The sequence below is a fragment of the Anarrhichthys ocellatus genome, unplaced genomic scaffold, assembly GCF_004355925.1.
Source record: "Anarrhichthys ocellatus isolate YVR2014 unplaced genomic scaffold, GSC_Weel_1.0 scaffold7, whole genome shotgun sequence".
Taxonomy (NCBI): domain Eukaryota; kingdom Metazoa; phylum Chordata; class Actinopteri; order Perciformes; family Anarhichadidae; genus Anarrhichthys; species Anarrhichthys ocellatus.
This window is the reverse complement of record NW_022280037.1, coordinates 1022364-1047785: the sequence shown is the minus strand read 5'-3', so window position 1 is coordinate 1047785 and position 25422 is coordinate 1022364. Positions and strand designations below refer to the sequence as shown.

At 41.2% G+C, this 25422-nt stretch overlaps 4 protein-coding genes across 9 annotated transcripts in view; all 4 read right to left on the bottom strand.

Annotated features, from left to right (window-relative positions):
* The window catches only part of col12a1a (collagen, type XII, alpha 1a), a 55735-nt gene extending 48135 nt beyond the window's left edge, over positions 1-7600 (bottom strand). For 3 of the 5 annotated variants that reach the window (XM_031847231.1, XM_031847232.1, XM_031847235.1), the window contains exons 1-5: positions 7291-7600; positions 5836-5938; positions 2109-2225; positions 1855-1998; positions 1183-1236 (exon numbers count right to left, since the gene is read on the bottom strand). In XM_031847231.1, coding sequence (XP_031703091.1) covers positions 1183-1236; positions 1855-1998; positions 2109-2225; positions 5836-5905 — 385 coding nt within the window. In that variant the 5' untranslated portion in view covers positions 5906-5938; positions 7291-7600. Of the gene's footprint in view, positions 1-1182; positions 1237-1854; positions 1999-2108; positions 2226-3879; positions 5739-5835; positions 5939-7290 lie in introns of those variants that run through there. The other 2 variants (XM_031847233.1, XM_031847234.1) reach the window with 2 other exon arrangements.
* A 636-nt stretch (positions 7601-8236) lies between these two features.
* cox7a2a (cytochrome c oxidase subunit 7A2a) lies at positions 8237-10689 on the bottom strand. The gene is made up of 4 exons (XM_031847454.1): positions 10561-10689; positions 9468-9557; positions 8704-8788; positions 8237-8471 (listed from the first exon to the last, which is right to left on the bottom strand). The coding sequence occupies exons 1-4, from the start codon at positions 10576-10578 to the stop codon at positions 8413-8415; spliced, it is 252 nt and encodes an 83-aa protein (XP_031703314.1). The 5' UTR covers positions 10579-10689; the 3' UTR covers positions 8237-8412.
* An 87-nt stretch (positions 10690-10776) lies between these two features.
* On the bottom strand, positions 10777-15206 carry LOC116383534 (cell cycle control protein 50A-like). The gene is made up of 7 exons (XM_031847453.1): positions 14747-15206; positions 13892-14011; positions 13264-13371; positions 13095-13182; positions 12752-12895; positions 12449-12658; positions 10777-11950 (listed from the first exon to the last, which is right to left on the bottom strand). Exons 1-7 carry the CDS (start codon positions 14993-14995, stop codon positions 11757-11759), a joined length of 1113 nt encoding a protein of 370 aa, XP_031703313.1. The 5' UTR covers positions 14996-15206; the 3' UTR covers positions 10777-11756.
* Positions 15207-15389: 183 nt separating this feature from the next.
* The window catches only part of LOC116383533 (filamin-A-interacting protein 1-like), a 21913-nt gene continuing 11880 nt past the window's right edge, over positions 15390-25422 (bottom strand). For both annotated transcript variants that reach the window (XM_031847452.1, XM_031847451.1), the window contains 2 exons: positions 17994-20799; positions 15390-16789 (listed from right to left, as the gene is read on the bottom strand). In XM_031847452.1, coding sequence (XP_031703312.1) covers positions 16583-16789; positions 17994-20799 — 3013 coding nt within the window. In that variant the 3' untranslated portion in view covers positions 15390-16582. The remainder of the gene's footprint in view (positions 16790-17993; positions 20800-25422) is intronic.

The following is a 25422-nucleotide window of genomic DNA, read 5'->3' as shown; positions in this document are numbered from 1 at the left end:
AGTCAGGAAAAGGACCATTAAACAATTATGGAGCAGATTATGGTTGTGCCAGATAAGGAAAAGTTTAAGTTTTACTACTGTTTAATGAAAACTTGAAATGCAGAAAGAGCACATCATTTATGTCTCAAATTAAACCAATTTCCAAGCCAGAAATGTGCCAATAAAGGTACGGCAGAAACAGCTTGGCCTTGTAACAATATTTTTTGCACTGGACCATTTCTTCCCCTGTCTGTCTAAATAAAATAAAAGCCTTGACAGTTAGTTGGATGGCTCAAAGATATGCATTCTGACATCAAAGGAAATATCAGCCAGTGCCAAACAGTGGGCTGGTATAGTCATTCCAGCAGACAGAGGCAAAAATTAGACTTTTTAGACTAAACATCTAGCAGAGGTTCCATCAGCAATGTTCACTTTTATACTTTTTTAATCCTACGGGGCAATAAATCATACATGAAATTCTCTGGAACATTTTAAGATGACTCTCATGGAATAATTGGCAGGGTTTATGTGGATGAACTTTAATCCTCATTTCCCCTAGGTCTCATTGACTATAAATTATATTCGTCACATCTCATAAGCCCCCTTCTTATAAGGGCATCATTTTTTTCTCAAAATTCCCTGACCTAATGCTGAAAATGATGGCATCAATGTGGGGTTTAGTCAAACAATGTGGGTGGTGGTGAAAGAATGTCTGAGAGCTTAACTGTGAATAGGGGTTTAGCAGAATCTGGAAGTGTGGGTATAGTTTCCAGACAAATCCACAGGTTGGAAATGAACAGACTGGTCTCACGAAATGAGCAGATGACAGTTTGACATCATTGTAAGAACTGCCACATCTTCTAACAGTTTAAGGGAAAGCACTTGCCTCCAGGTGGCACAATGAATACATCATTACTTGACAGCCCACTACTGCTCCCCCCCCCCCAACTCAATGAGACAACACGTGACTATAGCTTTAAGCCTCCCTTTCCTTTTTTCTTGATGTGCAGACTGGTTTCAATTATAGGAGCCGATGTGTGCCCTCCCAGTCCCCTGTCTGCTTACCCGCTCACAACCCTAACAGAAGGTAATATGTATGCCTGATCAAATTATTCCATGGGTAAAAAATATTTTGAAATGGGAAAAAACATGGAGAACAGGCACTGATCTGATTTTGGTTGACCAAACTGTAAACATACTCACTGATTGCATCTGACGGTGGCTTCCTGACTCGTCCAGTGGTGTTACTGGACTGGACTGAAACACAGGAAACACTCGGTGAGCACCGTACATTGCCTGCCTCGCTGTGTGATCTCGCACAGCAGAAACCGACGAGTGAGTGAACACATCATAAAAGCTGGTGGACAGGATCCAAACCACATTCACACAAACACGTCTTTATGCTGCATTAGCTATGTATAAACAGCGAGCAAGAGTCAGTAAACACATGTGATTCCTCCATACTTTCCTTCGTCTTGTGGCTAGGTGAAAATACTACAAGGAAAAAGTTCCACTCTTAATATAAAAGGGGAAAATCTCTTTCTCTGGCATATTACTTGCAGCCAAAAGGAGACGGTCTGCCTGTCTGGATGGTCTGATATTAGTGAAAAGTGTCATAATTTATTCTTAATGTCACACCAATGAAAATCTGCATTATACAATGAATGAGAAGACAATGGAATTTCTGGATATAAGTGTACCTTTTGTGCTTATAAAGCAGCATTACTATAACATTATTGTAACATTACAGTAATGCTAGTGCTTGTGCCTTGTGCAAAAGTAACTGTGCCCTTCCATTTTTCAATTGTAAACTTGAAGTTATGCATTTTTTTTCCAAACAATCTAAATTAGCTCGCTAGGGAAAGATGCACTTACTGGTCAGTTGTCCAAAGATGGGAATGCTCTCCTCTGACCCATAATAGGAGTTTATGGACACCGAGTAGTCCAAGTCAGGAGTCAGATCAGTGATTGAGGTCATAGTGGCATATGCATCAAGAGTAAAGTCTCTGACTGGTTCATCTAGAAGAAGGATGTTTAACAGTAAATCAACTAATGTGTGTATAAACTGTGTGTATACACTGTTGGGTTCAGATCACGAATGCAATGTAAGTGCTGACTCCCATACTGACCTGCATCTGATACAACTTGTAGTCTGAAGCCCTCTATACTTGTCGAGGGTCTTGTCCATGACATTTCCACTGAGTTCTCATTTAGAATTTTAAATTTCAAGTCTGTGGGGGGTTCCACTGCAAATAAGAGGTGACACAATGTTAAATCACAACAAACACAAATAGATGTATAAATATGGTTATATTTATGATCAAATCAAATTAGGACATTTTTAATCAGGCATTCACATTGATCCCAACGACAAACACTTCATGACTGAAGTGGACTTGTTCGTTGTTGGGGACAGACACATGGCACTGACGTCCATTTGTGAGGGTGACGAGTAAACAACACGTGACAACATTGAAAAAGTGTGCGAAGCCATTTTGGAGTAAAATGGCGTTTGTTTGAGTTGCTCAACCAAGATGGCCAGCAAACTCAAGCACTGGCATACACGACTCCACACAAACTCGACCAAAGTGCAAACACCAAGTGAACCATCCAACACATGCTGAGTGCAGTCATTACAACGCATGCCCCGACAACACACTAAACTGCCTTTACGATGGAGTTGATCTCAGCATTACCAAAATACAACAGTCACTGATTATACAATGGAATCAAGGTTGCCATATAATTGTTGATGTAACTCTTGACAAAATTGAACACCATATGTTATATATACATTGTATATAAACATATTTCAAAGACGAAAAAGTGTTTATTTGGTTAAAACTCTTTACACGAGTGAGTGGCACACATCCATTGCAAACCTTTTAAAAAGAATACACAAATCGTCGCCGGAGACCCTTGTGTACTTTTTCATTGGCAGCATAATGCACGAGAAGGCATGAGAGACCAAAAATTACTCTAGACACTCAAAAGACTGTTCAGAAGGACCATAATAACTATAATAAATACATTTAGGAAAACATATACAGTGTGACAAGGCCACACGCCTTTACATCGAGCTGACTCGATCGCAGCGTCATGCATCATGTACATGAGAAAGTTGTTTGGCTCAACAACTTTGACTGACTGGATGGTAGTTTCCATGTACAGTTGGGACCACACAGACAGAGATGACAAACGTATTTTAAAATGATATTCATTTTTACAGCTTCTAGGCTAACCAGTCGAGGAAGAGAGATAGTGTTAGTGAGCAAAAGTGTGCTATCATTTAGTACGTGTCATTTACATGCATAACAGTTAGAGCCGGATCTAAAAGTACCAAATTCATGTTTTTTTTAACCAAGTTACCCACTGCCGATTAAAAAGTATCCTATGGTTAGTTTTCAATGTGTGTCTTAATTTCGTCATTCATTAGCAAACGATCTTAACAAAATTCTTGTTTCATGCAACACGGCTCGAAAACATATTTTATGAAAAGATCTTCATAGTGACACAATGGCAGAAGACAGAAGAGAGGACATGATGAGTTCTGTTAATTTTGTGAAAACATGAAAGATGTTACTGAGGTGAGCATGACGTCATCTGCACTGATATGTAGCGCTTAGCCACGTCCTACGTTACTCACAGTGGTAGCATACCACAATGGGGGTGATGTAAGGTAAGTGAGCATGCTTTCGACTGGAAGGCATGAGCAAAGAGCTCCGCCATGTGGGTTCATGCTAGCTGTAAAGTAGAATAAGAGTGCCATGGGAGGCCAGAATATCATTGTAAAATACACTTTATGGAGGAAGCCATAGCTCGGGACACACCGTATGCACAGGCAGATGACAAACAGGAGCCCACCAAATAGTTAAAAACTGGGATTGGAGGATCACCAACCTGACTTATCAACTCAAGGAGCCCCGATGGGCCGTGCTCCAACTGATTTCTCCGCGAGTACGTATCTTCAACACTGAATGGTAAGGGGAATGGAAGTGTGTGTGGGTGTGCGTGTGTAGAAGTTGGGGGTGGGTAGCAAGTAGCGATGGATGGTGATTTGAAAAATTCAGATACAATTATTTTAGTTGCACGAGCAATCTGCAACTCCCACGTTTGTTTGTGGCGAGATCTTATGAGCACGTCATCGACCGTATGTCCTCCTGCTTTTGAAATATACTTAAGGAACAAAAGTTGGTTATGTCAAACAAAAACATCTCTGGAAAGTTATTGGGACATTGCGGTTGCTTTTGTTATATAGATTGTCCCATCAGTTCCTAATAAAGGACACCTCTTGGTTCCAAGGGCCAGAGTCTGGTTACTGTTCTGTTCGGAGCCTCAATCACCAGCCAGCCAGCTATGCTGGCCTGAGCTGCTGCCAGGAGGAGAGACCAAGAAGAGGAGGAAAGAACACCGACTCTCCCAAAAAGGCGGGACAGATCCCAAAGTAATTCCACAACATGTGCTGACATTAAACATTACTGCATATTAACTTTCCATATGTATTGCAACTTAGCGTTTTTTTGCGAATGCCCACAAAGAAGCCCTAGAAAGGCTCTTTGTCTTTGCGCTGTCTGAGGATTAATTAGCTATTCTCGTATTTCATCTTTCCACTCCGTTGGTGGAGATATGTGAGAGTTGACGTTAGACTCCTCTCACGCCGCCAGACAGCTTTTAAAAGGAAAAATCAGCTGGTTTCCGTACCATATTTCTATATTTGCCATTATGTTAGACTGAAATGTTTGCATATGAAATTACTTTGAGTCATTTTATGTCAAAACTACTGACAGATTGTTAACAGTCTTTGACAGGTTGGCTGGTGTGACATGTACTGGAATAAGTATTTAATAGCTACTAAAACAGTAATATATAAGCACAAAATCAGACATGGAAAGTAACAGTTATTCAAGTATGGCACTTAAGTTTTGCAGTGCTTGCTATTTGATAATTCCATTTATCTGACTTTCTGCTAACTCAATTACATTAAGCTACTTTAAACAAGGTTTATATGTTGAATGCAGTTCAAACTTTTGTAAGATTTAAGACTATTGTACTATTATGATGTTGCACAAGTAATGAAATGACTTACTTTACTTGCAGCTAAAGCCACTCCACAACCACTGCACAGACGTACACAGGTTTACAAGATCCTACTACAACCTCAGCTAATTAAGTTTAAAATATGCAATCTAGCATTTCAATGCCTAATTACCAAGGACTTGGAAATCTTCCACATTTCCCTTTGAAAAAGTGCAGAGGCTTGCTATCATAAAAGGGAAAAGGCTTACCTAAAACATTTACGGGCAAACGTTTAGCCATGAAATGACTTTTGTTCAACTCTGCGGCCTGCTGTTTAATGCCTTTCAATTAAAAATTTTAAATGAAATAAACGGAGTAGTGTGCTTGTTTTTTTTTTTTTATATATTTGCCGCATCTGAATGACAAAATTGCTCCTGAAGTATTGGTTTAAAGGAATCTAAATTACAGGCTTAATACAACTAAATGAGAGAAAGATTTGGATTTTACATCAAAGCCTGTAATGAGTCCTGACAGATAAATCTGACAACATACGCAACAAATGAGGCATAAAAGCATGACAAGTATATCACGGAATCAGTCAGCAGTCCAAAAGTCACATAGTCAAATAGCATACACATAAAACAAGGATAACTTTATTCAGTTCATCAATAGAAAGAGTTCAGTGTGCATGTGATGATTCTCTGACATTAGAGTAAAAGACTAATCCCTGTAACATAGAGAACCTATGGAGATATAAAGATGAAAGAAGAGAAGCAGGAGATAAAGAGACAGAGTGGGATAGTGTATGTGAGTGGACTGATGCAAAGTGGTTTCAATTACCTTGAGCATCTATGCAGCACAGCAGGGCTGCGAGGAAGGCCGCTGTGGCCAGTGACAGCCCAATCTTCATGTTTGGCCGTGAAGGGTCAGCAGATCAATCAGTCTGAGGGTAAAGACAGAAAATGTCTCAACGCTGCATGTGACACAGCTTTGTAAGTGTGGTGTAATGAGGCACCACATGCAGGACATGTACATTTATGACTAACTTACTGAAGATCAGATTTAGCTGGAGTTGGAGAACGGAAACTAATAGCACATAATGTATATGAAACGTATGCAGTGAACCCACACACTGTTTCTTTGTTTGTTTGCTTTTTTAAATGCAATCAATTTTGATAGCTCTTATTATTTATTCATTACTCTCAATTTTGACAGACTGCAAGATCCATCCAGACTCTCTTACACAACAAGTGCCACACCTGGCTGCTTCCAGTCGAATTCCCACACCCTGAGGTGCATACTTAGTATCGGTAATGACATGTAAAACATTTTTACACGTTCATCTGTTTGATTTTCATAAGCATAATCGGAAAAGACATTGTCCCCTAGCTGCCACGATCATTCTAGTGGGTCGCTATGCAGCTCACAACATGCAGTATCGTCTTACCTGTGGCTCTCACTCACTTCAGCCCGACCAGGGATGGTCACACAAAACTCATCATATACTTTATACTCATCATATACTCACATGAAACATTATGGAGCATCTTGATAACAGTTCCTTATGTACAAATCACAAATTAATTTGTCTCAAATCGTATATTGCCTAACTCCTTACTTTCCCTTGGAATAAATATATTTCTTTATGACTGTTAGATTCAGTTACAGAAGTCAAGGCTGGACTATGGCTTTGACATGGACTCACCTCCTACCGTCAGGGCATTTAAATAGCACAGTGAAATGAATTAATCCTATTCCTACTACCGGATAACAAGACCACGTTCACACAGCATAGTCTGAACTCTTTTCAGTAAAATACTGTCTTTTTTTTTTACCGCAGGCTGTGCGCCCCGCCTGGTGCACAAGCACGAAAACTGCAGCTACAGGGGCCGAAATGACTGCCTTGGCCCCTCGAACACAATTGGAGATCATCTGATTAATATTACACATAAAGCACATTTGATATGTCTGCCTTATATATCCTACATTTGCTCTGCTTTACTCCCACTTTTAAAACCAATGGTGTGTGGTTGCATTCTCACTCAATTCAGTTCATTAACGTGATTGAGGGGGAAATCATGAAAACAGTAACTTATTTTAAAAAAAAAACTTTAAAAAGTTATCTAAATGATCTTAATGGTGTTCATCAAACGTAGCCTACAGTGATACAATTATCGCAAAAACGCACTAAATGTACAAAACTACGACAAAATAACGATATTCTCTCAAATATAAATTAGTTATATTTTTTTTACAAGTAACATTCAAACAATAAATAACAGTTAGTCAACTCACCTATTTAAGCCCCCTAAAAAAATGGACCGACCAAATTGCAGAGAGCCTGCTTGCAGCCTCCCCTCTGGAAAGTAAAGTAAAGATTTCAGGAGCTGCGGCTGGACCCCTCTCTCTCCTCTCCTTGGCTACTGAAGCTCCGCCAGCAGATGTCAAAGAAGGAAAAGCCTCTTTCCAAGTGGGAAGAATCTCTCCACCATCGGCTACTTAATAGGGGGGGCAGTTCCCAACTCTCAGTTTACCATGATATGGGCATCTTACGAAACCCCTGCCTGTCAGTCGATGCGTAATGTTCCCCGCTAAGACCGATCCACTGTTTTTTCCCAGCATTCCTTTGGTCTGGTGATTTAATGAGTTTCCAGTGCCAATGTGACTTCACTGCGGGGTAACAGCTGGCCAAAACGAGACCGAGAGGGGAAGTGTTGTATATGCGCAACAGGCAACCTTAGCTAATTTATTGACTCAGATGTCGTGGGAATTAAAAGTCGAATTTTTCGCTTGATAAACAAAAACCCCATGGCTTTGGCATCTTGACGTGGATATTTCCCATAATGCGTTCAAGACACTTTAAGAAACAAAGACAAGTGTAATGATGGTAGCCCAATATTTCACAAGTGTATTAATTGTTTTTTTTGGTTGTTGTTGGGAAAAGTAAAGTATTTTAGGAACAACTTACCTTACTTCTCATTGCCACGAGAGCGCTTCCAACAGATTGGTTTATGGTGCCCTCTAGTGCTCAAACCAAAGACCTGCACTACATACAGGTTTGGATTGAAGGAAATCCAATCTAGTCTGATTAAAAATACACCAGTTACAAACACACTGCAGTCTCACTGCGGCTAAACTCAAATGATGTGTGAAGATCTAACTCGTGTAAGATCAATATGAAAGTTTGCCAAACATATACAGCAGGAATCAAGTTTCAAAAAGTGACAATTTCACGTAGGCTTATATTTTTTATTATTATTTGCAGCTCATTACTTTTTTTTTTACAATCATTCAATATTTCAAATGAAACATACTATAGTTGATTGGATTCCCAGATTACAAATCTGAGCACAGAGTTGATGAATTACATACAGCATGTGATGATTGTCTCATCAGATAAATAAGTCCAATCCTCTTTCAATGGGGCTTCTTGGGCATTGCCGCGCTAAACAGCTCGTACACTACATATCCAGTCCCTGTGGAGAGACCAGACACGTATTACAGATGTGACACGAACCAATTATCCTGACTTCAAACGACCCTTCATGATGCATCATCAAATTACAGTCATTTAGCTTTCAAAGTCAGTTTCAGTAATAACATCGGGGGTAGGTCCCCGGCATGAAATGTGGTTTTATACAAAAGGACGGACTGATACACGTGGATATTGAGGCTGACTCATCAAATCTCAGACCAATGCTGACATACCGAACACAGTGAGAGTGATCGTGGCTCTGTAGAGCAGAGCGTCCCTCGAGCCGCCCTTCAGGTGGATAGGTATACCGTTATCCTCCTGTTCAAAGGAAGAATGTAGTCATTTAAAAGAGACAGCTCTACTTCCAGGCTATGGTAACGACGTCTTGCTTCACGTGTCTCTGTTTCCTATGGCATTACATTTATTTTGTGGAGCTCATCTTTGGTTAACCATAGCAATTAAGTGGTGGCGCACAGTATACTATGCAACAAAACAGTGCTTGCTCTGGGATTTAGAAGCGAGGGTAGGCCATTTGTCAAATATGACTGCAGTCATTTTCTAGCGCTACGCGCGGATCAGCAAAGCCTGCCACACTGGAACGTTGATTTTGCAATGGATATTTAATTGGAAGCTGGCAAGCATAATCAGCATAACTCCAGGACCAGCTGCAGCCAAAGGTTGTTTTGACATTGTAGGAGGGGGAAAAAATCCACGGATACTTATCTGTCGGGCTACAAACAGGAAAAAATAGATTCTGTCTCCAGAACCTGGGAATAAAGTAGACACTTTAACATTATCAGTATCACTCTACTTGTCTCACTTTAAACACTGACGAATGTAGTTTATAAATCTCGTGTCAAACAGGCACATCGTTACTTTCAAAGTATGAAATACGTTGCCTACACACCGAGCCAGATGTGTCTGAAACACAGATGGGATATTGATTTGATCACATGTTCACAGGTGTCATCCTTGTCCTCAAAAGGAGCAACCCTACCTGAAACAGTTTTTGTTTTTCCTTCACAGAGTTTTCAACCGGTCTGCGGGCACTGCTGGTAATGGTCCGCCTGGAAAGCTGCCGAAGCCCCTGGTGGTACAAACACTTTAATGGAGGATTTTTATAGTTCAAACTGTTATAATCTGAGCATGACAAACAGTAACAAACACTGAAACAGGATGTGAAATGACCCAAAAAGCCGTGTCATTAAGTAACACTACGTTAGCAAAGCTTCTATGACAGACCAGCAAGCTGACTTCAAGCAGTGATGACTGAAATTGCTGATTACTACAACACTGAACCACTTTGTAGCAAATGTGCTAATAACAGTTCATAGTTTAAAAACCTTAGTCAGAATGGTGACATCTGCTGGCCAACCCTCTGTATTACAACTGCATTAAAGGAATAGAGGCAACAAAGTGAGTCAAAACAGAGTTCAGCTCACTGCCGTCTCCGTATATTACGGTATTTAGTTCTAAATATATATACAGCTCTCCGTCAGTGCACGATGTCCAACATTATTTGATGATAGTTCTTGGTTTGGCGATAGGTAAGTTGCCCGCATTCACCAGCACGTCCCCGATACGCGTCAAGTGACTGTTGTTTAGCTGAAACGAGCAAATCAATACACCTGTCAAAGGTCGAGTATTTAGCTTCTTGCGTAACATCCATAGGGTTTTATAGGGTACATAGGGTATTATAGGGTACATAGGGTATTATAGGGTACATAGGGTATTATAGGGTACATAGGTTTATAACGTCACAAAGTTCACCCTCACGCGCTTTAATGCTGGACTTGTTGCTTAACCTATGAGGTAACGAGTTAACACACAACAGCAGGGTACAAGGAGTACAATATATGCATTTCTTATATTAAATACATTTTATTTCTACTTATGACTCGCGCTCAACTGCTAGCTGGAAGTTAAGTTAGCAAACTTAATTTAAAAACGTTAAACTGGCTCAGGACCGTTACTCGTCATTAGGAACTAACCTTATAAACGCTTACATATCAATTACGCCATAATAACCCACCATTAACATTTTAATTTAAAAAACTGGACATTTTGACGGTAAATACAAACTGTCTTACCATAATTTGTCTATACATTTTGGCAAACGTCGGTGTTATCTTCAGCCAAGAGGTAAAGGCACAGCACAAGGACGAACACTGACAGTCTGACTTCCCACAATCCCTTGGTGGGCACGTTACATCCGGTCGCGTGAGATTCTTATGAGTGTGCTATTTGATAATCATAGTAATGATATTAATACCGATGATAATAAATAAAATCACAAATTAATCCAATACATTCACCAAGTTGTTTAATTGGACCCTACAAACGTTATAAAAACCTAAAAATTTCAAATTTAAACAATTGACCTAATAAATCAAGAATGCAATACTTTAACAGAAGATGACGTGAAACCAGGAGGAAGACTAACAAATGTGACACTTTAAAGTGCATATCATTTGGTCAACATTGAAGAAAGCAACATAATCTGACACTCAGGCCAAACTGTAAAAACAAAATCATGGTTGTGCTCCAATCAGCCTGAGACAATGCCCAGAGTCTTGCGAACATTGCGACCACTTGATATGGCGGCGTAAGATTATGATTCCACCATTAATAAGCATCAGATTTTAATAAGATACCTAATGACTGGCTTAGAGTCTTTATACAAGCAGAGGGTAAATAGCCACACTTTTGTGGTAGTACTTGTGAGGAGTACTCGGACTCTCAGTGGATAAAATAATTCTTGTTGAAGAGCAGCTTACCATAATCAGCGGCATACGAGCAATGATTTTACCATCCTATATTCAAGATAATCTCAAAAACCAGCGGTATGTCAATTAAATATAATGGTACATTCATCAGCAGGACATCTTACAGTACATAATATAGACAAACATTGCATTAAAAATACATACATCCTTCAGCAAATAAGCCATTCGCAAAGCCCTGCTAAAATAAAACAGATAATTTGATTGTGTATAGATAAATAGAAGATAAATTAATTTTTTTTGAACACAGGAAATTACATTCCGAGCAGCTGTTTTGAAGCTATATGTACAGAGACACAGACTCGAGCATCCTTCTTTTGCCTTCGTTGCACTTCACAAAATCACAGCTTTCGATGACGCACTAAAGATGATGCTGTCTTTACACAAACACACAACAATAACAGAAACCAGTGTATTCACGCTAAAGTCAACAAGCAGTCCAGAACGGACCCTTTCGGGTCAACCATGCATGCGCAGACAGGAAAACGTGGTACAAGCACAGCTTAGCTTGGAATATCTGCACTGCTGTTGCGGGTGTCATATTTATGGTGGATGATGAGCAGAACCACACCCAGGAAGAAGCAGATGGAGCCCACAGTGATGTAGGCAATGCCAAGGAAAGGGTTCTTCCCTCCCATCCAGGAGATGGTGCTCAGGATCATCCGCTTGCGACCGTCAAAGCTGCGCACGGGGTAATCTGATGATCACATGGTTAAAAGAAAAACGATTGGAGCTTCTGGCTTCATAGTTTTTAAATCATACTGAGATAGCTGGATAGCTGTGCCGAGTAAAACCCAGATACCCCTCTACTCTGGAACATGTACGGATATTAAATGACCTGTTTTGGTAATCAGCATAGTTCAGATAACTCGGTTCCTTCACAAAGGACCTGGCATGGACAACAAACACACAGAACTGGGATCAGTACAGTGTTGCCTGCAAGCTGACAACAAGCAAAATTAAATCTGTTCAAATATTTACTTGTTGTTGTTTAGGTGTTTTGTTGTTCGCCAACTTATGTGAATTTACTGCAACTACATGTGATTTAAGATTATCAAAGATGAGTGTGTTCCTACATAAAAATCTTACCCTGTGAAGCTTTATATAAGGAAATAAAAGACACACTCGCCAACCCCACGGGCTAGTTCTAGTTCTGATTGTGCAGTGGAGTGTCTGGCTATATTTCAAAGGATACTGTAAGTGATTTCCAAGATGTATTTGCCACTGGGTAGAGTTGGGGTCGTGCTAGACTTCTTCTGGATGATGCGATAGAGCTTGCGAAAGGTGGGTAACGCAGCGGTGCGCATCCACACGATGAAATCCTCATTGATGAAGCCGTTGTTCTCGGGATCTGAAGGGTCCATCTCGAACACCGGCTTCCTCCAGTTCACCGGCTTAGATGTGCCTGAGAAAGAACAAGATAACACACCAAGCCAGTCAGAAGAACCTCACTGTTTATGGGTCCAAATATATCTCGTGCACAGTTCGATTTAATTACCTTGGAAAGCTACAGTGAGGTTGTCGTTTCCACCGGGGTTCCTGAACTTAACGTGCTTGTCGGTCCACCACGCGATTCCCTTCTTTACCAGAGGAATTGCATTTCTGGTACCGTTGGAATCAATATGATACAGCTCCAGAGTGTCTGAAACAAACAAACATTATATTCAATGTTGTTCCAGTGAGTAAGAGCAGCTCACGAGCTCAACTGCAAACTGATGTCAAGAGTTTTTGTCGGAGTTTTGATGATCAGATCACACTTTAGTTGACCACATATGAAGCACTGATCCCATCAGTGCTGAGGAGGAGAAAAAATGTGAAGTTGTTCATCGTCTCTTGCTCACCATTGAAAAGGCTGTTAGCGATGGCCCCACATGGAGCAATGGGCTGTCCTTCACTTGTGCGGTACGGTTCGCACTCCTTGCTGGGGCTCTGTAAAAAGCAGGCAGTGTTAAACGGATGCAAATGACATTTACTGAAATTAAAATGGTACAACACTTCCAAAGGCTATACCTTTAAAGCGGACTGGTCACCATTCAGTTGGCTGTCATCCCTGGACTTCACATAGCGTCTGTGGTTCTGATAGAAGTTGGATAAGCCGTAGTACATAAAGACATTGCTCTGCAGGAGGAGGGAGATCGTGATATAGACAGAGCATCAGTAAAGGCTAGGAAGTACTTCAGTAAGGTGGCACGTCGGTGAGTCTTTGGATCATCAGTTCACCATAAACAGAACTAAACTACTTTTAACAAAAGGCTCACTTGTATCAAATGTAGGATTCTTTCTGCTCTCAGATGAGACAAATCTCATTTTCCCTCAATTTCATTTTAGTTGCGCCTAACAATTGCAAAGTTGCTAAATCATAACCGACATCTAAGCTGTACTCGGTGACACTGGTTTGTCTGATCTGCAAACTGTTGAGAGGAAAAAGCAACCGGCTGAGAGCTTTTATGAGTAATCAATATAAGCCTTTCTGGAAGTTGCCAGCCTGGATAATTTCAGACTAGAATGATCAATGATAATGACGGCCTTTGTTTGGACTCAGAATAGATCTTAATGGACACTTAGTGTCAGGAGGGCAGTTTCTATCTTTTACTGCACAACACCATGTATTATTCATTGGGTGCAAGCTGGTGCTCACCTCAAATGGCTGCTCCAATGTGAAGGGCACCGAGCAGAGACATGGCGTTGTGCTGTTCCAGCTGAAGTTCTTGGCACAGTTGTAGCATGCATTGTTGACTTCTACACCAGTGTAATCAATCTGAAAAGGAGGAACTGATTAGTTGTTTTTTTTAAATAGCAGAATTGAACATATAAAGTAGCCTAAAATAGATGCATACTGTTTCACACTGTTCCTTATACACTGAGAAGCCAGTATATTCAATAGATAAACATAACACAATATTCAGTTGTTATTGAATTGAGATTATAGTTTATTTTGGAGGATTTAGTTATTTTTAATCGTTGTGTTGTTAATATGTTTGTTACCGTATTGTAACACTAAAAGGGGTTGTCTAGGCTCATTAAAACCATTGGGTGCAATACAAAGAGGTGTTTTTAACGTTCTGATATAAATGTGTGGACAAAATACCAGAAACACTTCTTATTATAATGCAATACAACTCGACAGCACCACACACGTTAACTACATCCTCAGAATAACCATAAAAGTTCACTCAACACCTCGTTAAAAAAATAGTTTCCCCCATAACTGAACATCACAACCGTCCATCGATTACAATGCTGTTGTATTAGTTTGGACTATCGTTCGTTAACTTAACGTTAGCCGCTAGCTAACCTAATAAATAAACTGACAACAGAGTATAGACTGTAATTTCAATATGTCAAAGGCTCAGAAATGGTAAAAAAATGTATAACAGAGTTATTATTTGTGTTCTAGGACTAGGGGGAAAAAACTAGAAATGGACTGTGTGGAAAAACCTAGAAGAGCCTAGCTAGCTAGCTAGTTCAAAGACAGACGTTACTGTTGCTTTACCTCGTACTCTTTGATGTTGTTTGAAGTGACATACAGGCCGATGCCGATGGGGATGAAGATGAGACCAATAACGAAGAAAGCGGGCAGCACGGTGCCTGCCGTCAGGATGGGCTGCCAGGCCGGTAGTCTCTGCTGTTTGAACGCGGTGTTGTCTGGCTTTTTACTTTTCACGACCCCGGCGCCCCCGTTATTCGATGCGCCCGGGTGGTGCCCGTCCTCTTCCTTAGCGTTGTAGCTTGACGCCATCATGGCTGCAATCCGCTTCTGGGCAAAACAATCGACTGTAAATTAGTTGACAGCCGGTAGTTCCTTAGTTAATCCCAGCAGAGTGAACACGAGGCCACTCGTTAAAGCAAAGGGTACAACTGTCTAAGGAGGGAAATTTACCCCCGATCTAATCCAAATATCTACTCATTGTAGTGTTTATTTGTTCTGTCCTGTTAATCTCATGGAAGAGGAAGAAGCCGGAAGCGTCTAAACCAATAGGATGATCAAACGTAAGAGCCGCGTCACGGCAGAAAACGAAGACGCCCCTTTCTCACATTGTGTGTCGTGCACACACATTTTATTCAAATATGAAAATCTGTGTTTTATAATTGAATTCCGACTATGGAAGCAAAATAGGCAGCACGATTTAAAATATTACAAGCAACTTAACATCCAGTTGGAACTTTTAATCACTAAGAATTTATAAAATTCAAAAATGAATTTGAGAACCATCTGCCTATCGGAATTTATGTTGTTTGAATCCTCCTCGTGCAAGTTTAAACATGTGTGTTGACAAATTAATTTTCAAGTCAAGTGTCCATTATCCAAAAAATATATTCAGGTCAAGTACATTCGGGCAGTGGCAATTAAATACAACAACGTTTGAGTCTCCTTAATTTTTCCAATATAATGATTAAACTGTTTTTTTTTTTGTCTGTTACAGTTATTTATCTATTTTTTTTGTTTAGATAATGTAATTGTGGTTCCCTGTAACACACCTTGGTCAACACCTGTTGGTTTAAATGTGCTCTATAAATACATCAATCTAAGATTATTGTGGCCTCTCTTTGCTTCCGTATACAAGCATAATATTTTCCCTTTGTCTCAAACTACGTATATGGAAATTTGTTAAAAATCACCAATATACATCAGTAGGCTACATGGAGCTTTTGCTTCAATACATTTGAAATAACAAATAGAGAAAAACTGGGGCAATTCCTTTGGTCCAGTGTAACATGTGGATGTAGGCGCTGCCTAGAGGATTCAAAGGGTATTGTAATGTTTTAAAAGCCTGACTTACTATGACTACACAGACGAGACACGCACATGCAAAACATCTGGCACAATTCATTCTCTGTCTTTGCTGCATATTTGTGTTTCTTACTTGCCTACACAAATAAGCATGTCACACTACCTTTTGAAAAAAAACATTTATTTGAAATACTTTTCAGTACAAATCCTTTACAGAAAAAATAAACAAAATTTACACGATGACAAGTATTTTGACTTATAATGTGTCCTATATAAGTATTATCAACAAAATCCTTATGTGTGAGACAACCATTCAAAGCAAAAAGCAGTTAGTAGCAGCACGGTCTGATACAATATTTAAATGTCCATCACAATACACACTGTAAATTCAGAGAAATGGCAGAAATGCATTTGAGATAGACAAGTACAAAAATACTTTATAAAAATTACAAATGGTTTATTTAATAAAATGTGTCTTGTAATGTCTAGCTGAGTTAGATAGGGAAATCAGAGCTTTTTCCTGTGGGCATTGTTATAATCTTTCTGAAGCACCATTTTCAAATATGTTTGAGTATTTTGTTGGTACTATTATGTCAATCAGGCTTTTCCTCCATTTTGTAAAGTATTGCTATTTACAGTGGACTTCTTAACTTCTATCCTCACAGACTGACTGTCAGCTCGTGACTCTAGCTTCACTCCACCCGAGATCCCCAGGGATCCCTGCACAGCTTTCCCCGTCTTCAGGCTCTTGGACATTGGGATGCGGGTGAGCCCTGTGCGAGGTTGCTGGGCATCGTGCCCAGTCTGTTGACAATAGGGAGAGAGAGTACAGTTTCTCAGGCAGAAGAATACAAACAGGGGAGCACTTGAGGGGAACCCAAAGAGTAAATAATGGAAAAGAGGCAAAACCCATTATAGCAAAATAAATAACTCAGAATTTCTAAACAGTGTAACTGATCATATGTGCTAGGAGCTGTGTGAATGAAAAATGCAAATATTTATTCATTCCTTCACTTCAATCGCAGTGGGTGAGCCCTTGTCCAGGCTAGGTTTCAATGTGTTGTTACTGGTGCAAGGCTGTTCTGTGTCAGCCAGAGGGCACTGAGCCCTGCCAGGCTGTTTGTGAATGTAAACACTGTTTAGCAACTATAAATTACAGCATGACTCTAGCAGAGTGGCAAAATGCCACATCATTAGCTCTGCTGTTCTGAGGCCTGCATAGGACCATTTCTGTCACGCTATCCGACCCACATATTATAAGCATATTATAAGGTCCAATGGAACACCAACTGTGTTGCTTCATCTCCCATTTCTAGAGATACAGCCGTTAGTAAAAAGATTCACCCTATTAAACATCACTTTTAATATATGTAGAATATGAAGAAGAAGCATCTTAAAGAAATACTCTGACATTTTGGTTAAGGAGCTTATTCTCGTTATGGCTGAGATACATGAGAAAATCAATATATTTCTGTACATTATATATAAGCCTAACCAGTTGCAATAGCTCAGTTTAGCACAAAGACGAAACAGCTGGCCTGGCTTTGTCCAAAGGTAACACAATCTTACCATCACCTCTAAATCTAGATATAACTCATTAACACATCTTGTCTTTTTAATCTGTACAAAAATCTATGTGCAAAAACGACAATTTTGACATTTTACAGGAGCTTTGTAGTCAATTTATCCTGGTTAATATCAGACCATAAAACAGCACATTGTCACCTTTACACATTGTTTTCTGTAAGGAAACAAAATACCCCCAAAAAACAGATAACTTTTTCACAGGTGCTTTAGAGCCACTCCAACAGAAGTGAATTTTAATATTTATTACTTTTTACTGTATTGACTTTTTTTTACTGATTTCTTTGCTAGCAAGTACTTCCAATGAACGGAGTAAATTGCTGTTGGGCATGTATCTCAAAGAATGGTCAAAACTAATAAAATACACATAGGCAAACATGTTATTCCATAATTTAGATGAACTGAACCTTTAAGCAGAACTTACCATGCTTTGTGTGGGTCTGGAAGTGTTGGATGCAACAGGGGAAATTGTGATAGTGCTCATCACTTTGCTCTGTGTGCTCCTGGTAGTGGTGGTGGTGATTTGGCGGGGGGAGCGTAAAACTGTCCCAGTTGATAAGGTCATTTCCTTGCTCTCTGTTGCAGCAGCCACCGGCCTGACTACCATCTTTGGGGTCATGCTGTTGCCTAGATGAATATGGATCTTGTTATCGTCAGTGGTTGTGATGTAGCTAGTGCTGGTGTGGCCCTTCCGTGTAGGCATTGGGACCATCTGCTTCTCGGGGGTAACCTTGAACACAGCTCGGCCCATGGTCATCTCCTGGGGTTCTGGGGAGGAAGATGCTGCCGGCACTATAGCTGTGCTCACTGTCATAATAGAGACAGGGGACAAGGGCCTACCTGACGCAGAAGAGGGGGCTTGGCTGCTTTCTGGAGACTTGGCTCTGGATATCGTTGTGATGGTGACTGGAGACTTGGCTCTTTCAGGGCCCTGAGGTCCAGTGGTGTACTTTCTCTTGTGGGTTGGAGCAGAGTAGGTGGGAATGATTGTAATTCTGGATTTAGGTTGAGATGGGTTGGGGCTGAGGGGAGCTGAGCTAGAGAAAGCGTCCTCAGCAGTGGGGCTGCTAATCTCAAGAGTAGCCATGTTGTTTTGGTGGTCCGGTGTTACGCGAATGTGTAAAGGCTGCCCTTGCTTTTGGGACATTGTCAGTTCAGAAGTCAAATGATCACCATTAATTTGCAGATGCTTCCCCATGTTGCTCCCTTGAGGGGTGTTGTCCTTTTTCCTCATCCAGGGAATCCAGGATTTCTTCACGCCCATGTCACTGCCAGATGAAGGGCAACGCTCAACACCACTCTTTTCTGTTGGCTTCTTTAGGTACTTCTGTCTGAGGTTGTTCATGATGTGATTCTCTTCTTGAACAGATTTCCTGATAAACACAGCTGGGGTATCCTCCTCTGCTAGCCCAGTTGATGATGCCTCTGTCTGTACTCCAGTGGATGTCACAGCAACGTCCACCATTCTCCTCCCATTCAAACTAGGCCTTAGCGCTCGACTATGACGCTTTGCTATCTCCAATTCTTTGGTGAGATGGAAAACTTCAGTGCCCATGTTCTTGGCTCTCTCCTCCTCTTCCAAGAACCTCTGCTGCAGGACAGAGTAATCCACTTGGAGCTGAGAAAGTTGGTCTTCCTCGTGCATCAGTTCATGGATCTTCTCCTTGAGGGCTACAATGTCCGCCTGCAGTTCCCTGGTTTTGGCCTCCTCTTTCTTGCATTGTTGTCGGAGGTTTACTTCCTGGCTTTCCTCCTCTCCTTTTTCGATTGCTTTGTTTCGTGCTATCTGACCCCTCATTTCCTCCACCTGTTGGGAAAGAATGTTGGCTTTGTCTTGTTCAGTCATGAACCTTTTCTCCAACATGTCGTACTGATCCTCTGTCTTGATCAAATCTCCCTCAACTACTTCAAGTTGTTTGAGACGATTTTTCAGGCGTTGAATTTCAAATGTCAGCTCCTTAACTTTGTTGTCTTCTCTGTTGACAGGGTCGGTCATTCTTCCCAGTTCACATTTCACTGAATTCTTTACTGGTAGATTTTCTGCTTGCTCGAACCCATCTAACCTCTTTTTCATTTGACCAACCTTAGCACTAAGATCCTTAGTTTTATCAATTTCGTAGGTCAGCTTAGTGCCAAGCTCCCCCTTTTCTATGGTTAGAGTCTCTACTTTGGTTTCCATCTCTGATTTCATCTTCAAGAGCTTTTTGCTTTCCTCTATCAATTTTTCAGTCAACTCCATAACTGTACCCTGCTCAACTTTCACCATTTTACTCAAATCCTCCTTTTTCTTCTCATCTGACTTCAGTTTTTCCATCAGGGTCTTTCGTTCTTCCATCAAAGCAACAGTCAATGATTTCAGCTTGCTCAAGTCATCCTTAAGGCTCAGCTCGGACTTTTCTAACTTAAGTTCAGAGGACTCGATCTCTTTCATACGGATCCTGAGAGCTACAACCTCATCTGAGAGCTCTTTGGTGAGGCCCTTCTCTGTCTCTAGAGCAGTGTGTAACTGTGCACATTCAGCCTTGCTTATGCTGATGGCACCCTCAAGTTTCTCTAACTCCGTCATTCTTTTTTGGAGCTTCTCCACTTCCAGCCTTAGGTCTTTCCTCTTACTATCCTCCTCTTGTAGCCTCTTTCGTAGCTCCTTACACTGATTTTCAGTCTTGGTAATCTCCTCATCCTTTCCCTCCATCTCCAGCACATGTTTCCGCAAGTTCTCCAACTCAGTTATCAAGTTGGAGTTGCCAGACTCCCCTTTGCCAATCTTCTCCCTCAGCTCCTGCAACTCTTCCTCAGATTTCCTCAAGGCCCTGTTGCTCTCCTCTAGCTCCTCCACTTTACGCGAAAGCCCAAGAAGGTTGGCATTAAGTTGACGATTGTGGATATCCTGAGTGGCCAGCTTGGCACTCATCTCCTCGTGTTGTTGGGTGTGTTTGGTGGATTTCTCTTTAAGCTCAGCCTCCAGGCTCAGCACCCTCTGGCCATCCTCCTGAGCACGCTCCCGGGCTTCACTCAGTGCCTGCTCCCACTGCTGGAGCTGCTGGCTGAGTTCCTGGGCCCGCTGGCTCTGTTGGTCCATTTGTTCCAGGTGCTGCTGACGCTCATTGACCAACATCAGCGTAAAGGACTTCAGCTTGACCAGCTCTTCTTGCACCTTGGCCAGACGTTTAGAGTGCTCCTTCTCCTTTCTTACCTGATAGGCTTTCTCGTTCTCAAGCAACCTCTTCAGTCTAAAACGTGAAACAAACAAAGGCAAAGCATTAATTTGGTGTTTTATTGATTTAAAAGCCAGCAACTGTGTCTGTGTTCCTCATTGTGTCATGGAAATATGAATAACATGTATTCCAGGAAGCTATGTTTTATCCCAGTTAATGTTTCAATGCTGGAGAGTAATCATCCCAATTCTTTACATGCATTTTATAAGACTGGTTTGAGTGTCAAAGTGATCTATCTTTATAGTAATTGTAAGCTCAAACCACACACACTCAAGATACGTTTTTTAAATTAATCACATTTAAAATATCCCTCACAGAAATCCAGTAATGGACAATTTTACCACACAAAACATATTTGGCTGCTGAGTCCAACACTTGAAGCCATTTCTATCTGTCTGAGAAAAAAATACATAATATATATAATATATACAGAGTATATTGTGCATGAAAGAAATATCATAAATGCCATGCTACTATGCAGAAGAAGCAATACGATCAAAAGGGAAAACTGACAAATATTAACACTAAAACTCCCAAATACTCCCATCCCTACTGGGGATGAGACTAAGAACACAAATTGCTAGTTAAAGCTTCACCCACTCACCAAGGTGTCTTCTTTTCTCTCAGCTTCTTTCTATGCTGCTCATGCCCATTCTCATCTCCGGCTCCAACAAAATGCATGCAAAGCAGATTGAATGCAAAGCTGCATCTTTTCCTTTGACACTCCCAGGGACATACCCTATTCAGCATGCCCATTTTTGCATTGCAAAATAAACCAAATTAATGTAGGCACCAGCACATCAATGCAAATTGTGCAACTACAGCTTAAACAACCTCTAAATGTTCAATATTCAGGACTGTGGACAAAGTCACAAGATCTCAGAAACTTTACAACAACCCTATTTAAAACTTACCCACTATAGATGCTCCACAGTCAGCACATAAACATTTTTGCCAATTTAGAAAATCCACTGAGAATGCATAAGAAGTAGCTGGGGCCTCCTTTTCCACAAGTCCTCCACCGTCACATTCCAGGCATGTTATCAGGACAATGAAAGGTGAATAAATACAGTTGAGCACCATCGGACCTCTTGAGTGATGTCACCTTATCCATATAAGGCAGGGATGTGTGTATGAGAGTGTGTGTGCTGCCCCACTTTGGACACTGTGAAGGGGGTGGGACCCTTGCCACAGGAGGAGGGTTTTGCAAAACCCACCCCCAATTTACATGCTTTCATAAAACATGGAATGTTTGGGGGGAAAACAACTACAGACTGTTGTAAACTTTCTGGGTAAAAGGGAATAAAGAAATAGTAGCATTTACATGTATCTCAGACAAAATCAAGGTCAGTGTATGTTTGGTGCAAATTCAATTATATTTCCATTTTTTAAAAGTGCAAAGGATATTACCGAAAACCATAATCTCACAGGAGACAGTAGAGACAGTCTGCTGTAGTTCCACTCGAGGGGAAACTGAACTTGAACAGGGTTGCTTGCTAAGTCTACATGTGATGAGGAAAGCAGATCCGAACGAGTTGGATGTCTCCCTTGAGGTGAAGAAGATTTGGGACAAGGATATGTAACCACAGCAATAGGTTTATAAAGTGCTATGCCCTGACTTTTGCATGGAACTGTATAGATACAGTAAACCCTATAACAAACTTTGGTTTTCACAACCCAACATCTCTGCGAATGAATTCAGTTTGAAACGCGACATGTTGACTGTCAGTTTGTAAGTTACAGTAAACATCTACATTGATTCATATTACCAGCAGTCTTCTTTGCCAAGTGGGATCAGTGGGTTTGGCTACTGTACGAAGGAGCCATCCAGATCTCGGAGTGCAGCTCTTAAAATGCATACTTTAACAGTCAGATGTCACTGATAGCCTACAAATTGGCACTCTTGAATTTCTTTCACGCAAAGGTCAAAATCATGATGTCAGTGGTATTTGGCTGCAGTGGTCAGTGGCTCTGTTTCTAAGGAAGAAATAACTATGTACAAATTGGCTGTGTACAGTATATCCAGTCCTCCGAAGGCATTGTAGGTTTAAGAAAGTTGTTTGAATGTGGATTCTTCTTAGGGAACTAAAGTGTGCGTGCAAGACATAAAAACACATTTCTTAAGCAAATACACAGGTGCAATTCACAAGAGAGGCCATTTTTTTCATCATGGAACAACATCTCATCCCATGTTTCCTGGGGAATTTGCTTGGAGGCACTGCAGCAACAAGAGAAAGCATTTAGTGTTAAGCAAGAGCGTCTGTGATAGTGTACAGTACACAAGACTAATGTGGTGTTAAAAGAGAGGAATCAGATACAAAGTGCACATCAAACTATTTAAAGACAAACACAAAAGGTCTACACATACTGTGTGTACACGATCTGCTGACAGATGGTGGAACAATGTGTCATTGTTGTAAGGCTTTAAAATTACAAGAAAACAATCATTTTAGTTTTCAGTTTCAGGTTTGCATTTTTCATTTTGTGTGCGTGACTTTACATGTGAGCCGTTTCTTTTAATCATTTGCACATACCGTCACGCCACTTAAATATTTCAACCTCTTGACATATAAACTCCTCTCTTGTCTCAGAAGGTGTTAATGGCTGATGGCTACCAGTCAGTCCTCTGCATTCCTGCAGGTGTTTGGCACAAGACCTTTGATTTTTCTCTCTTCACTCTCACCCAGATGGCGGGAGGAGATCACATTGATGAAGACGAGATGATGACATGCTTCCATCTCACCTGAAAGAGTGAATGTCAAAACTAATACCAGACATGAGCAGTTATGCGTGTATCCGTAGGCGATGGCGCTAATATGTTTGTTGAGAAACGAATGTTTTTGGATCTGGGCCTTTACACAGTATGCGCCTGTCTGTGTTTTGCATATATAGGTGTAATCTCACCCATGAATCCTCAGTCAGTTTTGTGTCCTTCTATGGCAACAGATAGAAGAATCTGGGCTCTGCAGGTGCTGACAGATCAAGAGCAGAACTCATCCCCTTTCACGCTCTCTGTGAGGTGACAGAGGCCGACCTGCGCATGAGCCAAGGAACCTGCTGGAAACCACCTGGCATAAGAAGGAGGTCATTGCATGCAAACCGAGGATCAAGTGAAAGTTAAGTGGCTTTTCACTTGTGATTTGTGCCAGTTGCTCCAAACTGAAGGCTATGCTCACTGTTCCCAATGTTTAAAAGTGTTACACTTAATGCTTAGCTTTTATTAGCTATGTTAGCAGCTTGGCTCTAAGGATTTCAATGTCAGTAGGTCGATCGGTCCACCGCCTTCCTCCAGACTGAAGGTGGCTGGATTGCCATGACATTTTCTAAATATATTCATAGTCCCCAGAAGCATTATACCTGCTTGGCATCACATAAGCATGCGTACAGCGTGGGTGTAGACTATTCTATTCACTATATTAAAGGCCCATCTGTACTGTCACAACTACTTTAGTTAAGATGGTCAAATATTAAGCTTCAGGTTAGGTATGTTTAGGAGGCAAGTTCAGTAGAATGTCAGTCAATAGAGTATCTATTTAGCCTTACAAAACCCACATAAGTTGCACACAATATATATTCCTGAACCAATTTGGTTGAAATCATCAAACACCCAACTTCCCTCCAGATAACTTACTTTACACTTGTGTGCACAGTGATTTACAACCAAGAACCAATTCGTCATTGAAATGTTTTGAATCATGACTACCCTCTCTTCCTGTCTCAAGAAACCAGCCAAAGGAGTAGCTATAAGCTGAAGTCTTCTGCTCATTTCACCGCCCTCTCTCCGGCGTGTGGTGGCAGTTCAGCTGTCAAAGCTGTGATTTAACCTCTATGGTCTGTTTCCTGTGTCCCACAGTAAAAGCTCCAGGAAGAGCGGTAGTCAGTGGCTCCGCCGTTTGAAGTTTTGACAGTTCATGAAATGCAGCATGTAAGTGGCCTCTAGTCTGCTCTACAGATGACTGACTATATACATATACAGTACATAACAGATGCTCTCGCTCTTACTCTGTCCTTCTCCCTCACAGATGTTATCGTATCTGTTGGAAAACTACTAATGTGCACAGCAAACCACACATATAGACTTATGCACAGTATACAATGAATGTCTCCCCATCTCTCAGGGTTATTGTGTGAGAATGGACAGGCATGTGAATTGCGACAAAATACATTTCCCAACAAGCAGCAGCCAATCAAACTCTTTCATCTGTATATATTTTAATTAGTAGGGCCTCCTCTCGCATACGCATTCAGTGCACATCCACACACACTCACAACCACGCTTGTTTGATCTCTGTGGGGCCCTCCACACACATGATGCAACCGTCCCCTCTCCGATGTTGGAGAGTGTGTATGACCCTCTTTCTCTCTACTTCTAACCTCTCATCCCTCGTCTGCTCTGGACTAGCAAGCCAGGTCGCAACCTCGGCAATGACATCATTTCAGAGATGATGTCATGAGAGATTTGCCCCCTGTCGAAGCCTGATATTCCCTCCCTTGTTATTGTTTTTCCTCCTGTTCCTCCACCCCGGGGGCCTCGTCTCCTCCCCTCTCTACCCCTGACCTCCATCTTTCCCACAGCAAAGAGGCTGACCCTTTCCCCCCTCCCCCCCCCCCCCCCCCCCCCCCCCCCCCCCCCCCCCC

Coding starts and splice junctions, on each gene's coding strand:
- cox7a2a (XM_031847454.1), bottom strand. Junction 8,789..9,467: donor AAAAACAAAAACTGTTTCAG/GTAGGGTTGCTC, acceptor TCCTTTGAACAG/GAGGATAACGGTATACCTAT. Junction 8,472..8,703: donor GATCACTCTCACTGTGTTCG/GTATGTCAGCAT, acceptor GTCTCTCCACAG/GGACTGGATATGTAGTGTAC.
- LOC116383534 (XM_031847453.1), bottom strand. CDS start 14,995: ATGATGGCGTCAAGCTACAACGCTAAGGAAGAGGACGGGCACCACCCG. Junction 14,012..14,746: donor ACAACATCAAAGAGTACGAG/GTAAAGCAACAG, acceptor CCTCCTTTTCAG/ATTGATTACACTGGTGTAGA. Junction 12,896..13,094: donor CGCTAACAGCCTTTTCAATG/GTGAGCAAGAGA, acceptor TGTTTGTTTCAG/ACACTCTGGAGCTGTATCAT.